Source organism: Rhodnius prolixus, unplaced genomic scaffold (assembly GCF_049639745.1).
Source record: "Rhodnius prolixus isolate KJV_2025 unplaced genomic scaffold, Rpr scaffold_2, whole genome shotgun sequence".
NCBI classification, from domain to species: Eukaryota; Metazoa; Arthropoda; class Insecta; order Hemiptera; family Reduviidae; genus Rhodnius; species Rhodnius prolixus.
The window spans coordinates 35,226,663-35,244,460 of record NW_027411592.1 but is presented as its reverse complement, the minus strand read 5'-3'; the positions used below and the strand labels follow the sequence as shown (position 1 = coordinate 35,244,460).

The 17,798-nt window shown below is 32.4% G+C and overlaps 2 protein-coding genes across 2 annotated transcripts; one reads left to right on the top strand and one right to left on the bottom strand.

Moving 5' to 3' along the window:
- Positions 1 to 13,177: 13,177 nt before the first annotated feature.
- Positions 13,178 to 15,880, bottom strand: LOC141449541 (cytochrome c-like). The gene is made up of 2 exons (XM_074119085.1): positions 15,743 to 15,880; positions 13,178 to 13,559 (listed from the first exon to the last, which is right to left on the bottom strand). Exons 1-2 carry the CDS (start codon positions 15,771 to 15,773, stop codon positions 13,270 to 13,272), a joined length of 321 nt encoding a protein of 106 aa, XP_073975186.1. The 5' UTR covers positions 15,774 to 15,880; the 3' UTR covers positions 13,178 to 13,269.
- LOC141449540 (growth hormone-inducible transmembrane protein-like) lies at positions 15,808 to 16,958 on the top strand. The gene has a single exon (XM_074119084.1). The coding sequence runs from the start codon at positions 16,016 to 16,018 to the stop codon at positions 16,868 to 16,870; it is 855 nt and encodes a 284-aa protein (XP_073975185.1). The 5' UTR covers positions 15,808 to 16,015; the 3' UTR covers positions 16,871 to 16,958.
- The last annotated feature ends 840 nt before the right edge of the window (positions 16,959 to 17,798 follow it).

Genomic DNA, 17,798 nt, shown 5'->3' with positions numbered 1-17,798 from the left:
TCTGATTTAATAGGTACCACATGTTCCAAGTACGTAGTATAAACAAGATAATAAATGCATATTTTGTGAATGCCATGGGTTATTTATTTAAAGAATAGATAAATTTACTCTTATCTCATTCTTGAACTTAGTTCTATCTAATTTAATCATTAAATATGCATTTATAAAAGAATGTTTAGTAATTTAAAAAATAAATATTAAAACACATTTTGCTCTTTAGTTAATTTAATTAATTCTTATTCATCACAAATATTAAAACTAGACTTCCAGCAAAATTCAATTTTTTTTTTTTTAGAGTGAACGCAATATTCAATCGTCAAGATTTCGATATTAAGTTTAGAAAATACTAGACTTAAAAGACTAGCAAAAAAAAACGTGCAAAACAGCTTTACAGACTTCTTGGACGATGCTCCAAATTACCCATTGAACTCAAACGCTTAATAATATACAGTACTATCCTCAAACCTATGTGGACTTACGGACTAGAGCTGTGGGGTTCAGCCAAACCAACAAACATACGGAACATACAGTACAGACAAACATTTCAGTCAAAACTACTCCGACAGATACGACAGATGTGACGCTCCTTTCTACGTGACTAACCTCACTCTTCACACCGACCTCAACATCCCCTTCGTACACCAACTCGCCAAGACTAATACCAAAAATTACATACTACTCTCTCGACTAGCTCTAATCCTCTTGTACTGTCTTTCGCCTCCTCTGACATCCCTAATAATCCTCGCCGACTGAATCGCCAGTGGTCCCGCGACTTCCTGGTAGGCTGAGGACCTAAATCATTACTCTCCTATCTCTCCTCTCTCCTCCTCGTATTCTTCTCCTCACATTCACCTCTCTCCTATAGAGAGTGCTACCGCTGGGTAGCTTCTCTCCTCCTGCTCTCCTCCCGCACCAGTTCATCACTCTCTCCATATTTACTGATTGTAAACAATGTATACAGATTGTAAATTACAAAATAAATTTAAAAAAAAAAAGTTTAGAAAAATGGGAGTTGGTCAGGTTGCATTAGTAACGTCAGGTTTTTTGATACTTGCTTGAAGTTTATAACCAACATAATTTCATAAACTATTAGAAACATTATTCAGTAATGTACTTGAAAGAAATTGATAGTACAATGCTAGATAATATCTAATCCGAGCAACAATGAACGATTCGGATAGTAACCGTATAGAGAAACATTGTAAATATCTCAATACATCCATCTGATCTTCCACTTCCTATAAAAGTAAATAAATAATAGAGGGTTGTCTCTGCCACCATAGCAAATTTATAAAATAAGAAAGTCTGTTATGATAAGTCCTATTATTTAGAAATGTCTTGGTGAAACCACAATGGAGAGTAAGGAATTCAATCAAGAATCTGAGAGATTTCCAACAGTATACCTTTTTTGATTGCGGCGACAACACAAATAACTGAACGAGAAGGATTGATTTCAGCACTTCGCCATTTTTGCTAGTATTAAGAAGTTAAAAATAGAAATGTTTTACAATAACACTTGAATGATGTTTGATTTACTCCTTTGTTTGACAATATCGGTCCGGGAATGTAGCTGTGGGCTTCAGAGGTCGCTCTTGTTGTTACAACTATATATGGATAGTGAATCCAATACAGCTTTATTATTTAATGTTGAATATGAGAGCATTATAGTAAAGTATATTGCTAGTCGCCTCTGTCCGCGATACCTAATTGGTAAACGTTAAGTAGACTTAAAGCCTGCCTGAAAAATAGGCATTACTTTACTTTATATTCATTAAGAGAAGGGATTAGCTAAGTGGTTAGCGAATGCTGGATTCACGGGTTCGAATCCAGCTGCTGGCTCTAAAATTTTCTCTTTCTAGGAGCTTCTTACAGCTTACTTAACACAAGAGAACACTGTCCGGAGGCCGACAATAAAAAATAAAATAAAACTCACTCATTCAATCTATATATTATTAGCTCACATTTCCTAAACTTGTGCAAATAAGTTTGGTTGAAAATGTTTAAAAAATAACTTATTAATTTGAGAAATTAAGAGTCTGGTGCATAGTATTGGACTTGGACTTCTAATGGGACAACCCCAGATCCGAAAACAACGTAGTTCTTGTTTATTTTTATTATTTTTTTTTTTCATTTTATTTTATCAGAATTTGCGCTCATCCATAAGGGGAACATATAATGGTAATCGTCAAATGTAAAAACCACAACTACTTTTAAGCCCGCCTGAAAAAAATACCCTTACTTTTGTTGTTATATTTCAGGAAGGCAATTATTGCTTTTACTTTGTGACACCAAATCATATAGGAATTCAGTAATACTTAATAAAATGGGATAATAAATAATAACATAACCCCAAAAAACAGAAATGTAACTGGATTAGTTCACCAATTGATTACGAAATGACCTAATGACCATGAAACTAGTAGGTTAAAGATTGAGAAGTTAGGTCAGTGTTAGGTAAGTAAAGTTATTGAGGGTCAGTGGAAACCTATTATAGCTAAACACATACGAACGCACAGTGATAAATTAGCTTTTTAACATAAAATACAATTATTGCTGTAGGTTTCTATCAGAAAACCTATTGTAACATAAAACATTGCACTTACATTGCATAAAATATCAAAATCATTACTTATTTTCCAAAGAAAGTCAAGTCATTGCAGCAACCTTTTAGTAACAGAGAACTGTATTATTTTGGAACTAGAATTTTTATCTAGACCATGGGTGGCCAACTTTTCTGTATATAAGATCTAATTTTTATCTTAAAAGTGTGTCGCGATCGACTAGTTGTCATAGGCGTAGTCTAAGGGTGAAGAAGGGGTGTGAAATGCATACTATGTTTATACACTGTGTTTCAGTATAAGGTGCATTCCAGCGAGGTATGGGTAGATAAGTAAAATATGTTATTTTTTTAAATCACTTATTAAGTTTTCGAGATATAGGCTCATGAAGAAAATAAATTTCCAGACCCAACTTTTGATAGCAGCATTCCGCAGCATGCGGTACCTAAACTATTCGATTTTCCGACACTTTTTCAAGATAGATTTTTACTAACTTAAAATGCAATTTATTTTTTTTATCAACTGCAATGTATAAGTTGTTGTACTATTTTTTCGTAAATATGATAAAGTTGTTATAAAAATGCTCAGTATGGCTGATAATTTGATTTCAATATTTCACTTTCGCGTTTTTTTGGGGCCAGGAAAATTTATCATGAAAGAATAATGTATCTTACTTTTTGCTAATCTATCAATAGCTCGCTGGGTACACCTCGTACTGAAATATAGATATACGGCTCATCTACCTACGTAAAAAAACAACAATAATAATTATTTAAGGGGCCAAAAAACTCACATCCAGGGGAATTAAAAGAACATGGATAATTATTAACAATATTTATTAATTCAAAGTAGCTACAGATAAAGACAGATTTATAATTTACTTTGTTGCCTTAACATTAATGGGAAGACAGAGTTTGCATGTCTCTAACCAAGGAATCATAATTAGGTGTATATCCTGACAAAGATAATAATAATGAGTCTTCAGTATGGAAATCAGTCAAGACAGAACGTTGTTTACTCTTCGTTAGCTTCGAGTATGAAAATGCTGATTCACATAGGTATGTAGATCCGAAACAAGAATAGATATATTCGCTACATTTGGTGATACTGGGATATTTTTCTCGTTGACATATTTCTTGAATTGAATATTATAGAATTTATGATCTTGGCAAATTCCCAGAATGCATTAAACTATTGTTAGAAAGTTTTGTCTTCTACAATCGCTTCAAAGTCCATGGTACACGGAATTCCACCCCCAGACATTGCGATCGATCGACGATCGACCAAAACTGGCCTCCCTCGACTTGTTGGCCACCCCTGATCTAGACAAGTTAGCTTCAATAATTTAATTAGACATTTATTATTTTGAAGGAGACGTTCTACAAGAGGATTTCTTTCTTTCGTCTGCAAAACCTACCTGAATTTAGTGAAATCCGAATGTGTCAGTTATTTACTTTTTTTTTTTTAATGAAGCCCAATTACATGGTTGAGTTTGCCTCTGTTTGGCAGTGTAGGTGGTAATCTTTATTTGATATAAATCACGAGGTTATGACATTGCGACTAAACTTTTCGACTATTCTAGAAAAGGTCATCAAGATTGCTTAGCGAACATTTCAGATTTTTAGGATTTTCTTTTTTAAGATATTTGGTATATGCTTAAACAAAATATGCCTGTACATAGCACCAATCCTAAAAGTTTTCTATTTTTATTTTTTGCAGAATTATTCTGATCGCAAAGATCTCTTCTAAACAAGAGAGAAAGAGAGAGTTAAAATGATATAATGATTAAAGATAATTCATCTTTTGCAATTATTTAAATAACATTATTTAAATACTATTCACAAGAATATAAAATTTATTTGGACAGAAATTGCGCAAGCCTATTGTAAGTATTGGATTGGAACGAAATTTTAATACCTTTTAAGAGTCACTCTTCATAATTCTTGGCTTTAACTGTGAATCCTATCTGATCATTGTCAAGTGTAATACTTAAATGTGAAGGTCACATAACTAGCATTAAGAATGTCATGGTGGCGTATCAATAGGAAGTTATTTATTAAAATAAAATAAATTATAAAGGGAACAATGGTAACACAGGTAAAAAAAAATTGCTCACAAATAATAATGATTCAGAGATTGAATTATTTAGTAGAGTCAAATAACACCAGAAGATTTTTTTTTTTGTTTCTCTCAGTACTTTTGCTAATTTTGGAGCAAAATCTCCTCCTTTTTACTTTCTCTCTGTAGTCTAGGAAGGGGTGGTCTTACAGCTGAGGTTGTCATTGAGGAAACTTGAGCTTTTGCAGGTAACTCACACCCTAAGTACTATAATATCAACAATTAGTTGCAGTATTCCACCTCAAAAAAGAATATTCCATTTTAAAGTACTGAAAGGATTGAATTGTTTTGAGATTATTTATAGAGAAGGGAAGTACAAAATGAGACACCCTTCTTAAGATTCCCTAATTATTTTTGTAAATAATAGACTTTTTGCTGTTATTCTGCTTGGAAGTTATAAGTTTTCATGTTTAGAAGGGCTAAAGATAACGTTACCTTTGCTGTTTAAATAAGTTTTTATAGAAAATTATACACTCAGAACTTCTGAGTCAGAAGTTCGATCATAGACATTCCAGCTTCCAGTGGCCACTTGTTAAATATAATTGTTACTCAGTGAGACAGTTGTCCATAGTGTGTTACAGTCTCATGGAAATATCCAAACTTTGTATTATCACCAGAAGCACTTCTTGGCTACACAAAGTACGAGATAAGAAAGTGTCCAGAAGCTCAAAACGAGGACGAAGAGTCATCCTGAGAGACACTTAAAAAAGGCGCAAAAGAGTTGAAGGACAAGAGAAAACTTGAAGAAAACAAAATTAAAAAAGATAACATAGTCGACAGTTCATCCTATCCAATTATTCAAAATAATTAATAATAATAACAATACATTTATTTACAAAATTTACATATGTACAGACAAAATAAATAAAATAATAAATAATAAAAATAAATGAAAGAAAGGAAAATTGAAGTTTCAAGCTTGGTGCCTATATGTATAATTATTCCAAAATTGACCGAGTACTCAATTGAAGATCTCGTTGCAGTATTTAAATATTTGGTAAAAGAGCCGCTAGTAAATGATTTTGTTCTCGTAAAATTTCCAAATATTTTCTACATTTAGTAAAAATACTGGCAGAAAAGATTATACTTGTATTAAATCTATCTGAACTTGTGCCCTGAATTGAAGTAAGTTATCATTGGATAAGTAGGTATTACAACAAATTGTCCTTAATATTTCACCTCATTTTAATTTATGGTTTTTATTGGCCATCTTTTTGAAATGAGTACAGATTGCAATAGAATGAAGTCATAATAAAACTAATTAGATTCGGTTCTATTAATACATTTCCATTCTACCATTTAGTATTAGATAAGAAAGTATTTAATTTTCTTATTCTGTGCAAATCAGTTTATGGAACTGCTACCAAGTAGAACCCAAAACACTTATATGAAAATGTGCATGAATTGCGCAATGTGTGTCTTGTTTGGACAGTGGCGGCAGCATGTGGCACTTACCAGCAGTTAGCTGTCAGCAAACTAAACAAAGGTCAACGCGTTTGGGCGCTGCAAGTGCTTGAGATCCGTACACCCGCAACTGGGTTAAAGCAGTTAGTGTGTTGCATTTCTCCCGTATTCCCTGTTTCTTAAGTTACAATGACCGGCTTATTGGATATATATATATCCAATATATATATATATGAATGTTGTGCAAGCTTGGCATTATTGCAAGTGAGAACAGGTAATAAATAGTGCAGAACGCAAAAAAGGCTGCCAGTCTACAATGCTTGCTTCTATTTACTATAATCTATTTTTCCTCCTCTACAAAGACACATGTCTTTCCCCGCTAAGAAGTCAGCTGCAGCTACCTTGTTAAGATTAGGAAGGCCAATTTGCCTACAAACGAACTTGCCACATATCCGCCATCGACTTTCTACACATTTTATATTGGTTATATACCCTTGTTTATTAATTTGTTCGGCATGTAGTCCAACAGACAACTAGTGTGAGGTCATTGTTAGCCTTTCATAGGCTTAACAAAGTTTCAATACAAAATTAATTCAGTAAAACTAATGGCTCCTATCAAGACAAACGAGGTCACTAATTTTTTATTTTATTTTATTTTTAACAATATAATTATTCACTGTTTTGATTTAAAAGGATTTATTGCATAGACTTTCACACTTTAGTCTATTATTTATCAGAATAACTAATGTATTCGCCAGTTGTTTGTGTAATAAAGTTCACAAATTGAAGCAAGGGGTAAAAATAAAATCAGTTTTTACTAATAACTTATACCTTGAGCATCTTGTCCTTCACGAGTAACTAATCACAAAAACTAAATAAACATTATAATTCTGATGCTTTAAAATATGTGGAATAAATTAATTCCCGACGATGTTAGAACCAGTTAATGAACATTGAGTGATATTTATGGCTCGTAGTTATTCTCCACTTATTAATATGTTATAATAATAAAAAGTCTGGAATAAAAAATTAAACGAATGCCTCTTAGTGCTTGAGATTCTAATTTATACGCCGAGGATCTAACTTTTCAGACACCGAATTTTAAAACAGATTATCCTGTTAACATTGTCCAGAGAGTAAAACTGCACACTTTCTTTCTTTAGTTGGATAGTTTTTAAAAAGTCAACATACCCTATGCCAAGGCCTGCCTCTCTCATGGGACCTTCTACTTTCTTAAACCCTCATTTTCAGATCCTTCTCCAACGGATCCAATCCACCAATTAGGAGGATTCATCCTCAAAATTCCATCTTAGTATGCTAGGGTCCATCATAAGGTGTCTTCGATATTCAGGGTCCACTAAAGGCATCTTGTGACTTTTAAAATTCGCATCATGTTTAACATGATGTAAAGGAAAAAATGTAAAGAAAATCCGATTTTCTTCAAAATGGAATCTTAGCGATTGCTTTTCCAACAGCGTTGGAACAGTAATTTTAATTGAAAATGTGGTAGGACCTGGACTGCTGGACAATATCAAAGATTGTTGTTTTTTTAACTTGGAGTGACTTTAAAAATTGAAACTTTTTTCTCAGGGTCCTGCGACCATTCGTACATTAGGACTCCCTTTACTGGTGCCAGGCGAATCCCAACAGCTCTCCTGTAGTGCCAGACGTATTAAAAATTCCAGCATCTGAAAGGGTTCCAAGGTATTCCTCCCACAGCAGTAGTTTGCTAGGTGTCTGAATCTTTCTTGAATGATGGCAATGCAGTCGTTTATAAATTTTTTTGTAGTTTCCTCCATTTCTAGACAAAATTTGAAGTACCATACGTTCTATATCTAGGCACCTCTGAGTCGACAATACCTGTAAGGAAACCTGTCTATGTGCGGAATTTAACTTTATTCAAGCAAGGCACGCTTCAGCAACCGTAGTAGGGTTATTGTGTTATCTCTACCCAGTTCATCGAGTTTACTGAGGCATTCGAGACAAACTTTCAGCTGAAAAGCCAAGAATTTTACGCTTTGCCTGGCTATCAAAGAGGATGACAAACTCGAGCTTAAACAGAATGCGTCATTCGATTGCGAGCATTTCAGCATGGAAGATGCTGGAAAACTTCCCCAAGTGCCTGGTTCTTGGCCCAAAAACTCTGGCCTCAGTTTCCTCCAGTGTTCTCTATCCATCCATATAACAATATCGTGTTTCTTAATATTAGAGTATCCTCTGCTCCGTTTCTTTTAGTACTTATCTTTGAGGAAACATTTCTGTAGAAATTGTATCATTCCAAATCGTTGGAAAAGCTCCAAATAAGGGAGTTAACGAATAGCAATTTTAAAAATATGATAGTGAGTAACTATCTGCTTCCCACTCCCCTCCCAACTTCCTTCTCAGTTCTTTCTGAAGCTTTTTCGCCTTTCTTTCGTCAACAGCTATTATTGATTAGTGGTGTTAAATCAAACAAAAGCTCCATCTCGGCTAAGCAACAGTGGCTCATGAAGTACCTTCAAACAAGCTAAACCCTGAACTTTCTTTAGGGCTTATTGAATCTTTACGAAAGGAAATTCTGGATTATCTAGGAGTTTGAGAAATATGATGCACACAAAAAGAGATTTATTAATAATATTTAAACTAATAATAGTTTTTTTTAAAGAGAAGTATGATTAACATTCTACTTCATTAGATAAAACATATGCGGTAATAAACTTATTTCATCTTGTTACTTTATGAAATAGCAAGATAAGAATCTCAATTTAAGAAAATGAAGGATGAAGAAGTTGTAGAGGTGAACTGTGAGCTTGGAAAAAGGAGAAAGTAAAAAGATGTTATTGAATGTTTAATTTGAAAAGTACTAAGCTGCCATTACTACTATGCTTACATAGCAAGCGTATAAGTGAGAATGAAGTATATTTGTTGTATATACCATACATTGTTATGGCTCGACACGAAACTTACTTAAAACACAAGAGAGACTATAAAAAAAACTTCTTTCTTTACAAACTCACTTTTATCAAAATGTTTTTTTTTACTGTAAGAAGACAATGCGGTGTTCACTTTTGTACCAAGCACATCACTTCCACGTTTGTCTGTTATAAATACATCTTTGACAGACTATTTTACACGCACGCACAAGCATTAAAAACCTTTTTAAAACTTAAGGGGCGAAATAGTATTCTAAGAGAAAACTGCATTCCAAAAATTAGAGATTATAGTTATTCTAAAAAAATAAAATAAATTAATGTCAGTAACCGAAATATCCTCTAGATGGCATACGCTGTACTTTGTTGGCTATATTTTATTTCAACTTAAACTGGCAGTAGGACTGTAAAATTACATGAAATGTTAAATGTCAACAATAGAACATTGTTTACTGACGGTCTGCCTGGCTAGTGCAGCTGCATATTATAGCATTTCAATCTCCTACCGTTAATTCTAGTCTAAAAGAGAGAGTTTTATTTTAGTTTCCTCTCGCCTACGTTTTCTACTACAGGACCTACCATCCTCTCCGTAGAGTTATCCCATTTGAGACATCCTTAAGAATATTTTTATTTGTGCTGGCTTAGGCTACCGTTTTCGGAAAAGTTGGGTTGTCTGGTACACCAAAACAGATTTTCTTCCTCAAGAGAGGAGCCAAAAAGGTTCCTTTCGATTCTAGCCGGTGAGATGTCTAATTGTAATCTTTCTTATATTGTAAGACGAGTTATTACCACTTTACTCTAAATACTGCTTCTTCTGAAAACCGACCTTAGACATACAGATTTTGTAATTTTATAGGTTTATTGATAAAACTTAGCAATGACAAGAATCAATCTAATTTATCTGCGAAGGATGTAGCCAGGAATAATCTTCAATTTTATATAAGAACTACTCCAGATATCGAACTCATCTGTGTCATGGTATCAACTACAGATCATAAGAACATTTTGGAGATATCTCTTTAGAGGGACTACTTCTAAATATTTATTTGGCAGAAAAATTAAATATTTTTCCATTTCTTGAAATGAAATTGTTTGTACATAAGAAACTACGATCGCTAGGGTATCTTTTCATATTAATTTTTTGATGAGAGAAGAAATACGGAGATTTTTCCATAAATTTCTAATAAGTCTAATATAAACTACATGAAAAATAAGAAAACAGTGATACACATGTCTAGCAATGGCACTTGTCCGAATTTTTTTATCAGTAACTGAGCATTCAAATTTAATAAATTTTTTCAGTCCAAATTGACAGTGTTACTATCAAAATATGCAATGTATGAGAAGGTTCGCTTTAATAACTTATCATTTGAATTGAAAATTTTTATCGACTTATCTACGTAACAAGTCAGGGGAGGTGGATGTCTTATCTCTTTCAAGTCTACACAAGAAATTGTATGTCTAAAATTAGTTTTGAGGTTCTGATCAAAGACTTTAAAAAAACAAAAGTAGAACATTTTGAAACAATATTATGTGTTTATGCCACTAATGGTCTTCTTCATCCGCACATAATTGCAATGTATCAAATATCTGTTGGAAACCATTTCTAATGATCATCACCTATTTTTACATTGGAACTATAATAATAATATGTTTATTTGTTTAAGTTACATAACCCATACAAGGAGTTGAGTTGCACATCTATATATACAAAATTATAAAATGAAATTAAACAACATACAATCTGCTTATCAATAATAATTACTTAATAATAATAATAATAAAAGAAAAATTATCAAAATTTAATAGTATTGTGCACAAAAGATCTCTCTTATGATTATAAAATGAAATAATAAAATAAAATAGTCCATAAATCTTTAATGTCACAAATAGAAAAAGAAAAATAAATAAACAAAAACAAAAATTACTTTTAACTATATTTAAAAAGATAAAGAAGACAAACAAATTATTGGCATAAGGACTGCCTTAGCTGTAGTACTTTTTTAACGTAATTAAACACCTTAATTAGGTCTTCTTTCACCGCAGATGACAATAATTGGTGAAACAAATTGTCATAGGTGATAGGGGAACCATAATGAGAAAGGTAGTTTTCTCTAACAGAATGGTATGCGGGACATTCTATAAATACGTGAATTAGGTCTTCATTCACTCCCATATTACAAATATAACAATTTTTTGTAGAGTTGATAACATATGTTATATTCTTTATAGTGAGCTTTATACAATAATTATTGCAAGTTCGAAGCTGTGCAATCAATTTGGTGATTGAAAATGGAATGCTCATGTTTAAATACTCCTGGGCAGTGCCGTTCTTTAACGGAAGTGTGCTGTAAACTCTGCTAAACTGTGAGGCAGCCAACTTATTATAATCTGCTTCACGCAATTCTTTCTGTAGTAGGTATAGAACTTCCTTCTTTCTTTTTCGAAAGTTATCAGCAGACTGCTCATTCCAAAGGTGCTCACAGTTTAAATCCAAAAATATCTTTTTGACTTGGGACACCCAGTTGTACTTATAAATATTTCCTGGTTTTGACTCCAAGGAAAACAATCTATTATAACAAATCCTAGGAAACCTCTCAGAGCCCATGGACAAAATTTTACACAGCCAACCAATTATACGTTTGGTAATGTGAACTAAGATAGGTGTTATACCCGCTTCAATTCTCACTATGTAATCCGGAGTACATTTCTGTAAATGTAGACTTCTTTTATAAAAATTAATCTGAGCTCTTTCCAAAATATTGACATATCTCAAACTCCAGACTACTGCACCATATAATAAAATACTACGGGCAATAGCATTAAACAATTTTACTGTTGAATCCCAGGTTTCACATTTAGTGCTGCAAAGAATACTGTAGACAGTTCCAACAGCCATATTCATTTTACCAACTGAGCAACTTGTAGCTTCAGCAAATAAGGAAGATTTACTAAACTCTATTCCTAGATAATTAAATTTATCTACCAACTGAAGCTCTTCCTCACCATAGGCAAAATGCTCCTTTCGATTTCTAGCTCGACCTTTACGAAAAATTAAAACCTTAGATTTCAAAGGATTGACATTGAGTGAGTTTAAAACACAAAAGTTATTTAATATATTAATTTTTTTCCTAAGACCAACTTGAGAGTCCGCCAACAGAATAAGATCATCAGCATACATTAAGAGTATAATATCAGAATGTTGGTCAATACTGAGCCCAATTGCTTCATTCTGTCTAAAATACATCTCTATATCCGATATGAATAGAGAAAAGAGAAATGGGCTGAGTACTTCTCCTTGCAAGACTCCCTCCGAGAGATGAATCTCTGAAGAGTACTTATCTCTCACTCTAACTCGAAAAGATGCACTGCTGTATAAACTTCTTATTATTCTTATAAGTTTAGCGCTAAAACCCAGCCTATATAGTTTGGTCCATAATAGTGTGTGATTCACTGAATCGAACGCTCTCCTGAAGTCAATAAAAGCGGCATAAATTTTTCGTTTTGGCAACCGTAAATGTATATGGACAGCTGAAGAAAGAACAAATATATTGTCAACACAACTACGTTGTGGTCGGAAGCCAGATTGACATTCTGGAATCAGAGAGAGGTCCGATTCCCACACTAACAAACGACTCAATAAGACCTGGGTAAAAATCTTCAGGGCACAGTTGGCTAAGGCAATACCTCTATAATTGGATGGATTGCTACGATCCCCTTTCTTATACAGCATTGTCATAGAAAAACAACTCCATGATTTTGGAAGAACCTCAATAGATAGAATTTTATTAAATAACGTTTCTAAATACAAAAACCAGTTTTTTGGAAGATTCTTATAGAACTCATAAGAGACTCCATCTGCTCCTGCAGCCTTACAATTTTTACATTTTGCTAAAGAAGCTATTAATTCATCACTAGTTATTGGATTATCCAAAAAAGGATGGCATACACCGAAATATATACTATCATCTTTTACACTGGGTTTAAACATTTGCGAATAAAATCTTTCCCATATTTCTATGGGCAAGACATTACTGCCAATAGTTGAAGGTTTAAACTGACGAACAGTATCCTATTTATTAATTGGAACTATTAAATACTGAATGAATCAATGTGTCACATACAATTTTGTTACAACATCGAGAGTCGAATTAAAAGAGTCGTTTTAGTATTTATTCCACATTCATATAAATAAAAAAATGGAATTTTATTGAATGTATTTACACAAATTTTTTAATGTACAATAATAACACATTTTTAAAAAGTTATAGAAGAATGTATTAAATTGTCTTGAGAAAGGCTATAACATCTGCACGTTCTTGTTCTTTCTTTATGCCAGGAAAGATCATTTTGGTGCCGGGAATAAATTTCTTAGGGTTTTCTAAATATTCATATAAAGCTTCCTCATTCCAAATTACACCTTTATTTTTGTTTTCCGCCGTATAATTGAAGCCTTCCGCTTTGCCTGATTGACGGCCGAATATTCCAGAAAGATTTGGCCCAATTTTATGTTTACCACCTTTCTCATGTGTATGACATTGTGAACATTTTTGTACGAAAGCTTTCTTACCTGAGCAAAGAAATACAAAATAAATTTTACAGTGCAAACTGGAGTTTTAGACAAATTTAGACCCCAAATTTTAGATAAAACATTATTTAAAAAAATATAATTTTGAGTTATAGTATGTTATTATTATTATTTTCACTTAATGGTTGTCAAATTACAAAAAATATATTCATATTTGCACAAAGGGTACATAAACAATTTACAAATATGGCATTAAATAATTTTGATATAACACATAGTATTACAATAATCAGATATTTGAAAAAAATAGTTAGTTAAATAAAAATTTATTTTGACAAGAATTTCGGACTGTCGACAAGCGAATGATTTAGTTTGAATAAAAGTAATAAGCCTGAGATTTTTCTTCGAGTTTAGAGATGGTTAAGATAATATGTGGTTAATTGTTCATAAGTGTGTTTTTGTTCTCTTCACTTTGTCATTACAAACCAGTTCATTAACTGGTCGCAAAAGTTTGTGTTGTTTTGTTCCAATGCCGTCAATTTAAGATGGACCATACCATCAAGATATAATCTAAAACTGATCTTATCACCGCATATCTCGTAAATAAGTTAGGTTTGCATGTCGCGCCAGAAAACCTAATGTTTTATAACTTTAACTGCGCTAAAGTGTGAATTAAAGTTTAATACACTATCTATGATGACGCCAAGATCCTTAATTTTGCTGGGTCTATTGAGGGTTAGAATTTACTAATAATTTATAGTTGAAATTGTCAGGAGATTTAGATTTACTAAATGTAATTATGAAGCACTTTTCACAATTTCAAGTTACTTTGTTTAAGAACTGATAGGAAACAGGGATTATTTTTTTCTACATGGAAGTTTAAACAAATATTATTGTTTCTAATCTTCTGACCTTAACTGCCGAAGATTCTAAAACTACCGAATTGTCGAAATAACTTGTGGAATAATTAATAATTAATTATTTTAATATTGATTTTACAATAAGATTACCCACTCAATACTTCAACTACAAATATTACTTTCCATGTAATTAGATTTTTTGCTTAGATTGAACTTGGAGATAAACACATAAGGATTTTCAATAAAGTCAGATAGCAAGATCATCATGGTAGCAATCGGAAGCTCATGAATAGATGGTTATTGTGAAAAGGATTTTCCATCACTGGATAGTGAGCTGTTAGAGACTCCGAGGAACACAAAATTGAAGGGCAAACAGCTGGATTCTAACCCAGGGGATCCCCGTATAGGAATCCAGTACTCTAACCTTTGAGCTAATTCCTGCCTTGCTTTTTATTTATTCGATAAAAATGAAATTTATAGTAAAGGTATGCATGCATGCCAAGTGAACCTAGGTCGTTTATATGGCTTAGCAATCAGCGAAAAATCCAAAACAAACAAAACTCAAACATTTCAATGTTAAACAAATCAATTGGAAATTTTTAATGCAAATTAAAAAAAATATAACAGTCCAAATAATTAAACAATGGTAAAATTAAGAAAAAGCAGCAAGAAATATGAATTTCGTACGAATTTGAATGAGCTATGTCACATTTAGGAACTAAAAGCAAGAGAAAGCAGATTTCCTACAGAATCAAATATACATCTGTCATTTTTAGATGTCATTCCTTAATATGAAGAAGAGTTGAGTAATGTCGCAAGATAGCAGACTTGGAACATCTAGTGTAATTTGCGAAAAACAAAAAACAAAAATTGTAAAAAACGTTTCCCGCAGTACACTTTCTGAGGTTTAGTTGAAAATTTAAAGCATATAATTTCGAACGCCGTTTTCGAGAAAATTAAAAAAAAACTCATCAGTAAAGAGATATCTCCGGTTAGCCGATATCGGCGGAAACCTTATAGTGGCATCCTCTGGTAGGATCTAGTCATAGTAACAAATTTCAACTTAATTTATCGTTTTTCAGATAAAAAATAATTTTTGAATAAATTTTTTCTACAAAATACATACACACACAGAAAAAAGAGAGAGGGGGAGCTTAATTTGTAAAACCTTCACCGTGAGCTCATTACAAATATTTAATTTGGTGTGGAGAAAAAAGCTATTAATAACGAGTGTATTTTAATTCACAAATAGTACTTTGTTAAGAATTTAATTAAATGTAAACTAATTACTAAATAAGCAAAATTTTGTTACCCAGGAAATTAAGTTTGCTTTATCAATTTAATTAATAAGGGGCTACAACTCACCAGCCTCAGCATTTCCTGATGGAACACCCATTGTAACGAACAATGTAACAACTATCAATTTAACGGTATAAGTATTATCTCAGCATATGAAAAAATAAATTATTTAAAAAAACATTTGGTAAATATAACCTTCTTAACCTCCTTTTTTTAAATTTTCACTAACACTACAAATCTCTAATTATGAACATCAAAAATCACTTTCATGCAGGCGATACTTTAAACTAAATTTCAAAACTCTTTAGATTCAAAGAAGAAGTGGTTAAAGAACAAGAAATGGATAGAACGGGAGCTGTTTTTTGGTACTGTGGTAAATTAGCAACAACTACCCTTATTTTACTTTTTGTTGGTGCAATTATATTTTGGACATTGTACGAAAAAAAAGGTGCTTTATATGAAATGAGCGAATGGTCCCAAGATACTAAGTACCTCATAATTATAACATATTTATACTTAGTGAGTTCTTACATATTGACCGTTTTAAGTGTTGCTTATGTTTTTGGAGCGCCAATGCTTCTAGATTTAATGGCACATTCTCCGAAAAATGTGATCGCTGTTTCGCTGATCATTATGACGTTAATAACTGCTTTATTAGATTACATTCCATACAACCATAAGGAAAGTCTTTTAAAAAATGGATTATGGACTTTACACTCAGTGATAATGGGGCCAGCATTTTCCTATTTTGGAGCGCATATTTGTATAGAATCAGTTAATAAATTATTTCCAGCTCTAGTAATAGCAACAATGGTTTCATTTACAGCACCTAAAGATACTTATATTGAGATCAAACCGTACATTAAAACGTTGTATTCTGCAGTAACCATTACCTCACTACTTTGCTTTTTATTTAATCCTCCAGTGAATATAATAGGTATAACTTTACTCACTTGCAATTTATTTGGAGGGATGATACTTTATTTTGGAGTATTCGTAACTAACACACAGTATATGTTAGCTCAAGTTACTCAACATAATTATGATCCAGTCTACACAGCTGCTGTTATGTACTTAAGCACATTAAATCTGTTCTTGAGGGTGGCAATGTACCATGTTGTAGAACTTACAGAAATCACTCACAAAGATGAATGTTTTCAACATCAGAATGAAAAAACATGTTCTCGGATTTAAATTAAATAATTTGTAATTGTAAACTTTATAATAAATCGCACACAGATATGCTCACATTGAGTACTTCGTTTTATATATCTATAAATAAGGTTGTTTTTATTTCATTATGATTAAATAACATCGCAAAACAAATATTCGTACATTGGCATAGTTTATTTAGAATTTAAGTAAAGTATAATGCCTATTTTTTTTTCAAAAAGCTTTACTTCCAACTACCAAAATGTGGCAGAGAAGGCTAGCAAGCAAGTCCTTCACTATAAATTTCTTTTATTAACTAAAAAATAAAATCCGAAGCCTAGAGCAGGAATTGAGCCTAGTAGCACAATACTCTAGCATGGCTATTTCATTTAAAATTTTACAGTAGTCTGGATTACTAAAAACCGCTGAGTTCATGACATAAGACAAAAAAATATAGGTTGTTTAACTTTTAATTATTCTTTTCTGGATGGTCCCAGCATCTTTTTTCTTACCTTTCTCATAAAAATCGAATGTGTACTCATAAATTTAACTAATAAATAAATCCTGCAAGAACGCATCAAGTAGATCTCATAATTTGAAAACGATTTCAACTGATATTGAATAAGTACTTATAAAAATAGCTCAATTTTTTTTCCCCAAAAAACTCAACTTGGTATACCGTTCAAGTACCATTAATCAATCCTTAGGGTACTACGGTATCGGACGAAATAAGTCACTGGAAGTGCGACTTTATTAAAGTAATTTTCTCGAAATTCGGCTTTGATTGTTCTCATTCGTATATACGTTTTTATTTGTCCGATAAGGTTGATTTTTGGGAGTTTTAACGGAAGCACAATTATGGAAGAGTTTTTACGGCACCGCCCTTGTACAGTACACGATATTATGAGGTCTTGCATATTATCACGAGGAATTTTTTGTGTAAAGAAAAATAAATAATTTTAAAATACGA